At 34.6% G+C, this 11,427-nt stretch overlaps 1 protein-coding gene across 1 annotated transcript; it reads right to left on the bottom strand.

Moving 5' to 3' along the window:
- Positions 1-5,254: 5,254 nt before the first annotated feature.
- On the bottom strand, positions 5,255-10,736 carry LOC120071532 (potassium channel AKT1). Its single transcript, XM_039023859.1, has 11 exons — positions 10,281-10,736; positions 9,304-9,669; positions 9,157-9,214; positions 8,748-9,065; positions 8,413-8,658; positions 8,176-8,274; positions 8,027-8,059; positions 7,731-7,916; positions 7,334-7,534; positions 7,134-7,209; positions 5,255-6,368 (listed from the first exon to the last, which is right to left on the bottom strand). The coding sequence occupies exons 1-11, from the start codon at positions 10,466-10,468 to the stop codon at positions 5,518-5,520; spliced, it is 2,622 nt and encodes an 873-aa protein (XP_038879787.1). The 5' UTR covers positions 10,469-10,736; the 3' UTR covers positions 5,255-5,517.
- Positions 10,737-11,427: the final 691 nt, after the last annotated feature.

The following is an 11,427-nucleotide window of genomic DNA, read 5'->3' as shown; positions in this document are numbered from 1 at the left end:
TCAATGGTAGCAGTTTATTTTTTAAAAAAGAAAATGAAAGGATTTGCTTTCAAAATCCATAAATATTAAAACCAATTCTATTTTTGTCAATACTTTCAAACCAACTCTATTTTTGTCAATAAATATTAAAATAAAATTATTTTTAAAAAATCCTAAAATTAAATTGGAGTCAAATATAATGTTTGTTTTTAATTCATAATTCATGAATTTTATTAAAAAAAAATGCATAAGTAGATATTGTTAAAAAAAAATCTCATAAATAGATTTAAAATTTAATTGGTATATATAATGTCATTAGTGATAGAATATGTAAATTAATATTTTCGAATTCTATAACAAAAAAATTCCTAATCTTTAATGGTCAAACATTAATGTCATTTCCATTTATTTCTTTTTATTCTTTTAAATGGTCAAACATGAATATCCCTTCCAAAATGATCAAATCTCATTTATGATTTAGCCTTAAATCTTTACTTGACATGTGGTTAGGAAATCGTAGACTCCGCCCACAATTTAGCCTTAAATCGTGGACAAGGTACATGGTTTATCTGCTAAGTCGACACTCCTGGACCCCATCCACGATTTTACAACCCTATTTTTATCAATACTTTCAAACCAACTCTATTTTTGTCAATAAATTTTAAAATAACATTATTTATAAAAAAACGAAATTTTGGCTAGAAAAATCTTCATGCAAAATTGACAATTTGAAGAAGAACTTGTTCTTTCAATTTCATACACCAAAACTCTCAATACCTCAAAATTCCCTTCAAATTCATCATAGATTGGATCTCACAATCCGTTCTAAGGCAGGAAAATAGCAGGGAAGACTCTAGCAGTGGTCCACGACGAGTTCGTAATCAGATTAAAGCAAGGAATTGCATCAACTTAGAGATCTACAAAGGTTATATTTCTTAAACCCTAATTTCTTGATATGAACATGCATGCTTGATTCCTAAAATTAATGTAGTTAAAATGCTTAATTTCCTTATTGCTTCCACATGCATGTTGTAGAATCTTACACAAACTGCTTGACTAGCAAGTCTCCTTTGGTCCCTGTATTTTTACAAGTTTTGATGAAGTGAGCAACATGTTGTTTTGGATTCCCCTTTTCCATCGAACTTTTGGAACTTTGGGGGTTGGTACCCAGCTGACATTCTCAAATTGTTGATCCTCTTGGTGTACGATTTGGAATATATATAAAAAAAAAAGTTTGTGACAGTCCTCCATACTGAGCTCTTATGGAGTTTGTGATCATATCCTGTAATTGTTGAATTGACAGAGAGGCGACAGAGGTAGATTGTTGCAGCTGACTTTCCTGCAGGACAACCTTTCCTTTGTCATTGACTTTGACTGCTGGAGTTTGACTCATCTCAGCAGTTTCTCAAGTCAGTATTTGATCTCTTAAGGCAGCGATTTCATGGTCTCACTCCTCAACAATTTTCATTAAGATATTGATCTTCCTCTTCATCTCTGCCATTGTCGACTCAGTCGTTACGTCAACCATCATGACAGACACTATATCAAATTATGATTCTTTCTTTGATCGATTAGAAGTAGGAACAAATTGTCAAACAATAGATTTTTTTTTTATGATGATCCTACCTTTAGGAAATTCCATCATCGGTTCCCAAATTTTATCCCTTGTGACAGAGTCTTGTTCTTGTCCAGGCAGGATCTCCTTTGAGTGACTCTGGGTGACAGGTCCTGTATAGAAGTCGATTGTAGCAGTTGTCTTGGATGCAGCTTTCTTTGGTGCCATTTGTTCATTTGTTGATTTGGATGACGAAAGAGAGATGAAAGGTAGAGATGTTCCACTGGGCATGCCAATTTGTTCACACGAAGCTTCCAGAGAAACTTGTTTCGTGGAATTTGAACTTTTGTATTCGTATTAATTTCAGTATAGCGAGTACAATCTCTAATACACCTTTGATGCTTTCAAAACAAACTTTAATTTTTAATTTAGTTGATTTTCTTAGATGATCGGCCTTTGGGCCTATTGATCTTTTTGGATGATCAACCTTTTAGTCTATTGATCTTCTTGGATGATCAATTTTTGGGTTTGATGATCTTTTGGAAAAAGATGTAGGCCTCAAAGGAATAGCACGTTTGTGATCTAGTTCCTACCTTAACGCACTCCAAGTGACCAGCCTTTGGGTTTGATGATCTTTTTGGATGATCAGTCTTTAGACTTGTTGATCTTTTTGGATGATCGACCTTTGTGCTTGATGATTTTTTGGGATGATTGGCCTTTGGTCTTGTTGATCTTCTTGGATGATCGACCTTTGGGCTTGATCATCTTCTTGGATGATCGATCGTTGGACTTAATGATCTTTTTGGATGATCGACCTTTGGAATTGTTGATCTTCTTGGATGATCGGCGTTTGGGTTTAATGATCTTCTAGGATGATCAGCCTTTGGGCTTGTTGATCTTCTTGGATGATCAACCTTTGAACTTGTTGATCTTCTTAGAGGATCAGTGTTCACATTGCTGGGTGTTATTAATTGATCGTCATCAATAAAAAGTTATAGATGTTAATTCAATAAATGTTATTGTGTTGTTTTCTATTTTGTCTTAACAACCCTAAATCCAATAAATTGATATCTAAGGCTGCCTTATGAGTCTTGAACTGTATGTGGAGACATATAGGAATCATTATTCAAGATACAGCCTAAAGGATTTATAGTATAGGGATAAGGTTGGGTACCTTATCCTTGTGACACTATGGATATGATCCACTTTGTATTTTATTCAAACGCAACTATCCAACGCTTTCATGTAAGTGACACGTGAGTGAGGGTATCTTATACAATTAGTTTGCATAAGACCGGATTGAGAAATAGTAACCACTAGATGTAACACCACTGACTAGTTAAGTTTCTATTTCACTAGGATGACCTAAGCAACTTAGTCCTAATCCCGAGTATATTATGAACTCATGTTCACGAGGGATTGCCCTTTTATTTGTAGAGGTGGGAGTGGTCAGTTCGCCGACTTAATAAGCCTACCATTTTGGGGACAAGATCGAGTAGGGAGCTGATAATACAAGATGGAATTCACTCATTCCCATCTTTAGGATAAGTAGATGAGTGTTCCTTTAAGTGGTGTCTTTGGGACTTGAACAGAAAGCTCTACCCTTTCATTGGTCCGAGAGGGGTTTCTGTTTATTGGTTGGACCATAAACAGGTTGTTAATTGGAGAAACACTGGTGCTTAAGGAGTCAAAGGTAACCCAAGGGTAAAACAGTGATTTGACCTAATTGAAGTTACAAACACTTGTGAAGAACTAATATGCTATTATTGGTCTATATCTGTGGACACAAAAATATATCTATAGTGAGAATAGTGCAGTTGTGGGTCTTTAATGGAGTGTACCCACAATTAACGAATATTGATTAACTTGTTAATGAGTTTAGCCAATTAATCTCATATCGTTGGAACTTTTGATCTTCAAGTCCACCAAGTCCCCTTGTTAACTCACTAAAGGATATTAAAGAGGAATGATTTGAATTGTTCAAATCAATTTGACGAAATTGTATATTAATATGATTAATATGTAATTGATTATGGATGTGATCTATAATTCAAATTAAGTTAGAAAGAAACATTTGAATGAGATTCAAACAATTAATTCGAGTGAATTAGATTCACAAAGAATTAATTAATAAATAGAGAGGTGTTGCACATAGACATACAATGTTTATGATAATTAGATATATATACGTTAAATTGGATTTAATGTATAAATAGTTATTTAATTAATGTGCTAATTAATTAATTATGCACAAGAAAAAATTGAAAAACGACTTGGAGAAGGTGGTTGACCCTTCTCTATATAAAGTCTTCCTTATGGCCCTTTTGAAAGAAAGCATTCATTGTGCAAATTTTTTCCTAAGCCACAAAAAAGATCCTCTCTACTCTCCCAAAGTTTTTTTTTCCTCACCCTTTTTTTCCTAAGCCACAACCATTCATTGAAATCCTTGAGAATAACAAGATTATTCTCATGGTCGTGTTCAAGATTGTTCAAGGAGACGTTCGTGTTCAAGATCATGGGAGGAGTTGTTTGTTGGAATATCAAGAGGATCGTTCTAGGAGCTTGCGAATCTACAAAGATGAGAATGGTTCTTTCCTTTCTTTAAAGCATGCTATTTTCTATTTTAGTACACCGATTTTATTTATGTAAAAACTCCACGAAATACATTTCTCTAGAAGCCTCATACATAATGGGATTGAAATCCCGAGTGGAAGTGTGTGTATGTCTTGCATCTCGAAAATCGATTGAACTTGTGAATGAATGGAAGCAGAGTGTGTGAATGTTCTTGAAGTTGGAGTCTTGGAAGAATATTTGTATCTCCAAAGGACTGCAGTCTTCAAGTGTGGTCAGCTCCAGGAATCAAGAAGTCTTCTAATTGTAAAGAATTCCCTCTAAGCTCAAAATTTCTGACCCCCACAAATGAAGAAAACTACTCTATTTATAGAGTTCGGGGCTTCATTGGCTTGGGCTTGATTGGTCCATGGACCTAGTCGTTGGGCCCAACTAATTGAATTTAGGCGTTATTTGACATTAAGCCTATTTTTTGGTTCAACAAATAATGATATCAAGTTGGACCGAATTAATGTTATTCAATCCAACGATCATGAAGAAAACATGTGGCTCATCGAAATTCACCAATTTATGTCTTCAACTTCAATTTGGGACACTCTATAATTCAATTATTTGGAATTTCGTATTTAGTAAATGACATGAAAATTTGCAATTGGTCCAAAATTTATCATTCATTATTTTTGCATTAAGTATTTCTTACTACATATTTTTAAACACTTTAAGTTAGTTTTCGATAATTCATCATTCAAGTGTTTCAAAATGAACCTAATTTTTTTTAATACCTGTTTATTAGGAATTTTATACTTTAAAAAAATCATTTTAATTATCTAAAACCTAAAAAGGACACATTTTAAATTATTAAGTTTTAGGGGTTCCAGCATTAATTTAAACTATTATGTTCTCCCTTCCATTAAATTATCAAGTTTTAGGGGTTGCAACATTAATTAATAAATGAATTAATTTAAACTTAGTCAAAATTTTCTATGAGAATCATTCATGCATTTACTCTAATATATAATTTGTAAAGATAGTTGTAATAAAATTTTTAAATTGACTAATTTATTATATCTTTCTCAACCTTTTGGCTAAGATCAAGTATAAATTGATTGGTTTATGAAAATTTATGATTTAATCGACTCAAAACATAAGTCGATACAATCCAATCCTAAGATGGTAGATGCATTTCAATGTTTTGCACTTTACAAATACATGGGGTGATTCGAAGCAGTCCATTTCAATTCTCGACCACCAATTTTGGTGTCAAAATGGTAGATGCATTCAAATTGCACAAAAAATGCTTAAACTATATACATGTTTTGCACTTTACAAACTCCTCTATCTATTTGATAGTTATTCTCTTTCGTTTACAATTGGCTTTCAGTAATTCAAAACAAAACGAAAAGAACGAAATTTTATGTGGTTCTTCCATCACTTGCAAAAATAAGATGATCACCATCCCTAATGACCTCTATATCTTCAATGGCAGCTCCGTCTTTGTTCAATACCTTTGTTGCCATAATCCCATATTTCTTCTCACCAATCTCGAGCAGCTCATTGTAGCTTTCCGGAAGCAGCACCAACTTCCCGCCAACCTCACCGATCTCTGGACAGCTGACTATCACCCTTGCTGGGTTGGTTCCAGAGTTCTGTCCACTGGTTTGGTTATCAGGAAAAGGAATGTCTCTCTCTCCTGAGTGTGCTGCTGACATGATACCAAACAAGGAATTATGGAAGTTGTTAGTCCTACGCCGGGGACGAGATTGACCAGGCCATGAACCATCATTTGCTTCCTGAGGTTGAGGACGAATCATAGGCTCGCTTGTAAACCTTCCAAGGAAGCGAATCCCGGTCTGCTTCTCCGGAATGGCAACGACAGATTGAGTTTTTGACTCTTTTGTTGTTTGGAAGAGGTTTTTAATTTCCTCATGTCCCTGTTGATCTGCCAGATCTCTTGCAGTCCATCCATGGACATCTGGTTTGTCAATATCAGCTCCTTGCTTGAGAAGGAACTTGACGATCTCGATGTTGTCTTCACAAACAGCAACATGTAAAGCTGTCGTTCCATTGTTCCTGGCACTCGTAACATCTCCTCCATATCGGAGAATCTCCTTTAGCAACTGGAGGTTGTTTTGCTCTGCAGCAGTACACACAAAGTGGCCCACGTCTCCCGATCGAAGGTTAGCACCGTTGTCTATAAGTAGCTGAACTACTGTCTCATGGCCACCTAGTATTGCCTCCCATAAGGGCACAATCCCATCTGAATCTGTAGAAAGAAACAACAAAAAATATATCATCTTTCCAGTCTGTTTGGATACATTAAATCAAATAATGCAACAGAAATCTTTAACATAGACCCCCAACTCAATGAAATCCTTCAATAATTCCAAGTGTTTGTCAGCTTATGTCTCTACATTCCTCCAATATTATTATTTTAATACGTTCCTCAAAATAGAAATGTAATCCTAGAGGAAGAGATCCACAGGAGATATATATATAATAAACAAAACAATTCAACAGAAATGAAGCACATGATAAGGTATGTATTATTTGCAATGACCCTTATATGATCTGTTTATCAAGCTATGCTATGATAAGAAATTGGATGCCAGCGAGGACACTACAATAAGAACACCTATAATGGAAAATGAGACAGTTGGAGTAGATTTTTTTATGGGTTCCAAATGTGTCTAAAGCAAATAACTATTAAGACTGTTTTGGATAAGAATATTAGAAGGTCAACTTGGGCCTTAAATATAAGAACACAGAATTCCTTAGGAAAATACACATGTATTCTAATATTCAGTCACTGTTGAATCATATTTAAAAAAAAAAATAGAGATAGTTGACTTGAAATACAATAATGGAGGGAAAATAAATGCTTTTGCAGGGGTGAGAGAAGTCAACGCAGTGCCACATATTTTTCATTCACATTAAATAACAAGTATGATATGCATAGCAAGCAAATGGTTGTAGAGAAAAATATCTCTAAAGTTGTTTTATAATATCAGTAAATTGTAAAGAAAACTACCTCTACTATTCGGATCCGCTCCATAGTCCAGTAACAGAAGAACACAGTTCTCATTTCCATTTGATGCTGCTATATGCTGGTATTACATAAATGGGGAAAACAAGAAAAGCAATGAGGAATGAGAATGGGAAAACCTATTTAGTCTTTATGCATGATCTTCTGATAGAAAGTCAAAAAGAGCAACAGGAAATTAAACTCACAAGTGAAGTCCTCCCTGTGTTGTCTGATTCATTTGGATCAAGACCTCTTTTCAAAAGCTGGTGTAAAAGCAAATCATCTCCTCTAAGTGTTGCAAAACAAAGACTAAGTGGTAGGTCCATTCTGCCTCTAGCTAGCATGTTCTCTGTCTCCAACAAAACTCCTTCCATGATGGGGTCCTTGTCTTTCAAGGCCTTCAAATGCTGCCAACCAAGAAAATAAAATGTCATTGTAGATAAATTATATGTTAAACATCGCTTTGTAAATGTCCATTCCATTAAAATTCAGTTTTTGTTTTTTTTAAAAAGTATAGGAAATGTTGTTGCAAAAAAATATACTTGACAACATCCATAAGTAACTCTTGTCAACCCACAACATAAGTGATCAAAGGAAGCAGACCTGAAGAAGATTGTTCATGATTATTGTCCCATCGCCAACATTGGATTGAACAATATTCAGAAAAGCCGTCCTATTCAGACGCAGCAACTGACTCAATCGCTTTGTACGAACAGTAAACAATTGTGGCCTGTAACATAACACCCCAATCTCTCCGCAAAGATCACCAGTTTTAGCTTCTCCAACAGGCTGCAAGTATTGGAGCAAATTAGTCAGTAAATTAATTGCCTTGGACTACAACATAGGTAACCAAAAACCCACTATTCAAAAGACCCAAGAGTTTCAATTAGCAGACTTGCCTGTTCAACTCCATTCTTGAGAACTAGCAAATCCTGTGAAAAAAATATCAAACATTAGACTTGGTTTGAGCTGAACTTGGCAGTTAATTAATCAAATACTCCGGTCAGTAACTTAAAAGCTTCCATAATCGGATAACTTAAATAGTTACCACAGCACCAGTGACAAGAATGTAGAAGTCTGTTGGGGCTTCATTTTGTAAGATCACATCTTCTTTTGGAGGAAAATATTCTGCCTTCATTTCTGAAACCTTTAACATTTCAGAAAATCACTCAGTATCAAAGAAAGAACGATCATACTAGTCACCAAAAAAAAAAAAAGAAAAGAAAAAGACTCATATAAAAAGGAAAAAATATGTGTTAAAAGCTTAAAGACATTTGCCAATTACCAGTTGAAAAAGTAAGTCATTTGAAACACCACGAAACAAGTAGACCTTGTCTACTAGAGAATAGAAAAGATAATGTGAAATGCTTGATCGGATGGCTTTAGGCAAGGAATCAAGAGTTTCTTGCTGCTGCAATCCCTCAGAGTCAGTTCTGAACTTTAAACACAAATGTGCAAGCATTTGATCTTGCAAACGAAGAGGAAGTTGATTCCTATGGGCGAAACTAGATGCAGCTTGTATGGTATCTCTCTGAGTATTGAAAAGAAAAGGAAAATTAGTATACTATACTGTAAAGTATTAAGTGCAATTTATACACTGTGCAAGAATTTTCTACTTACAAATTTTCTAGTCCTGCTGGTCCCATGGACAACTAAGTTGGTCATGTTTCCAATCAAGTATGCTGTCAAACCAAGATTGAAAAGCATGTAGAAGATGTCAAAAATCATCTCCCTTGTATTCACAGGATGCAAATCGCCATATCCAACAGTGGTTAGGGTAGTGATAGACCAGTAGATGGAAGTGACATATCTAATCCACAAACTTTGGTCCAGAAAGTTCTCCATAGATGCTCCAATCCATGTATTTTTCGGGTCATGATAACGAGCAGCAAGAAGATAATAGAAGCATGCGGCACAGTGAACCGCAAAGAGAGTAACCTGCAAAATACATGGACTACAAATAAGAGAACAGATTAAGAATAAACAAAACTAATTGAAAACACAATCCTATTCGCATATGAAAACTTACACAAACGAGTTTCGCACATCGAACCCAAAAGTAGTTATAGTTCCTATCTTTTTCCAATCTGTTCAGAAGAAAGAAAACAAATATTAACTTAGAGGTAGAACGCATATTTGTTTCTGTATATACAGGCAAATAGAAAAGCCTTTGTACCTGGAAAAAAGAGCACTGACTCTGCGAAGACGCCAAAGACGAAGCATGTTGAATAATCCATAAGAACGGAGAGGTGAAGGGGAAATCTTCTGTGCAAGTTCAGATGGAATTGTGGATATGACATCAAAGATTAGCCATGTCCTTGCATATTTCAGAGCAATCTTCTTGGGTTCATCAACAAGTAAATAGGTGGTTTTATCAAGGTATGCAACAAAGAATGTGAGAATAATATCCACAGCAAAAAATCCATTAACCACATTGTCTGTAACGGAGAGTGGTGATTGAGGTTTCTTAAGGAATCCAAACTCGAACGGCGAGACCCAAGCAGTATATACCACCAAAACAACCAGAAAAGTCTCCCAAACCCTGTAGATAACAAAACCTTAGCCACTTTTGGCAGAAAAATGAGAAAGCTATGCATCACCCTGTGCAAACAAGCATAAATTTTGGCTTAATCAGTGCATGAAAAGAATCTCTTTAGAGTTCTTATTTTGCAAAAACATCCAACCCCTTGAATACATTCGCCAAACAAATATTTATATATATGTTTCTGTCCAGTTCTATATTAAATACAAAATCTACCTTTTTGCAAGCTTTAGGGCATGGGGAGAATCGTCTGACGTTTTAGAATAACCTTTAATAGGATGAAACGCATAAACAAACAAGAAGTAAAAGCTAACAACAAAAAAGACGTAAAAAGCCAGAAAGCACCATTATTTACAATAACAAATAGAGAGGAGAAAATTCAGAAGCAGGGGAATTCCAAAAACTTGAGAAAACAAATGGAACGAATAATAAATCTGACCATTTTGATACACAAATGGATGAATGAAATCAACAAGAACATAAAGAGTTTAAATTATCAATTTTCAAACCCAAATGGAAAAGTCATATGAAATTCAGGAAGGAGTGAAAGCAACCAGCAAAATCCATTCCAAAATCCTCTGAAAAACTCAATAAGAGAAAATGAAAGCTACCTGTATCGACGATCATAAGGCGAAATAATAAAGCGCCGAAGCTTGACTCTGCGATTGCTTCTAGCGCCAAGAGAGGGCAATATTCCAGTGGTGAGGCTGTACTGACTGCCATCTCTGGAGAGTTGTTCGAGTTCTTCTTGACCACAAACAGAAACCCTGAAACCTCCTCTGTTTCTGATGGCGTCCATTGTTGACGTTGGACGCTGCAAAAAAAAAAAAAAAAAAAAAAAGAGAAAAGGAGAAGAAAAATCCCCTGTTAATGGGTATATCTTCTTCTTCTTTCTTCTTCTTCGGTTTGGTTTGATAACGTGATTTTGTTTCAAGTGCTTGGCTTAATCCTTCTCCTTCCCCTGTTTTTGGCTTTGCAGTGATCTTTTTGGGTGTCTTTATATAGAAAAAGCTCTGTCTCCGCCGCGCGTAAGGTTTTCGGGATTCTTTTTGTTTTGTTTTAGGGTGTGGGCTATTTGCAAATTGGCACTACCAAAGTTATTTATTTTTCCATTTTGACTATTTTTCGCTTTTTTTCTTTTTTCCAAAAAATAATAAAATAAAAATAAGCACTTTGGTCAAACACAGCTCCTTTTTGGGTTCCCCTAATGCCGTGTTGGCCTTGAGCTATAATAATATTGGCTATGGATTTTTTTCTCAACAAAAAAAACAAACAATTATTGGCTCTGGATTTTTTTTTTTTTTTTTAAGGTCATGAAAAATATATTTCATCATTCGAAGGTTACTTTTTTTCGTTTTAGCCTCGAAAATATATATATATATAGAATCATTAAGTGTGGCTTTAGATTTTATCTTTTACATAGTAAAAAATTGGGATAAATTATAAATAATAGTTTACATTCTTTCTAATATTGAAATATTACTATTGACTTTTTATAAATATTTTAAAATTATCTCTAAAGCAGAAAAAACTCAAAAAGTGAATGTATTTAAATATGTTAGTGTTATCAAGTTATTCCAGATTATGTTAAGTTGATTTTATGTCTAAAATATTGTACCAAATTTATGAGAAAAAAAGGTTATATAGTAACTTTTCAAAGAAGGGAAGTATTTTGGAATAATATATAATTTAGCTTAAGGAAGTGCAATAACTTTTTCTTTTTTAGATAAAAGTATCTAAAAGGATTAATATTTTAAG

The sequence above is a fragment of the Benincasa hispida genome, chromosome 2 (assembly GCF_009727055.1).
Source record: "Benincasa hispida cultivar B227 chromosome 2, ASM972705v1, whole genome shotgun sequence".
Lineage (NCBI taxonomy): Eukaryota > Viridiplantae > Streptophyta > Magnoliopsida > Cucurbitales > Cucurbitaceae > Benincasa > Benincasa hispida.
The sequence above is the reverse complement of the archived record's forward strand: the minus strand, read 5'-3'. Positions and strand labels throughout refer to the sequence as shown.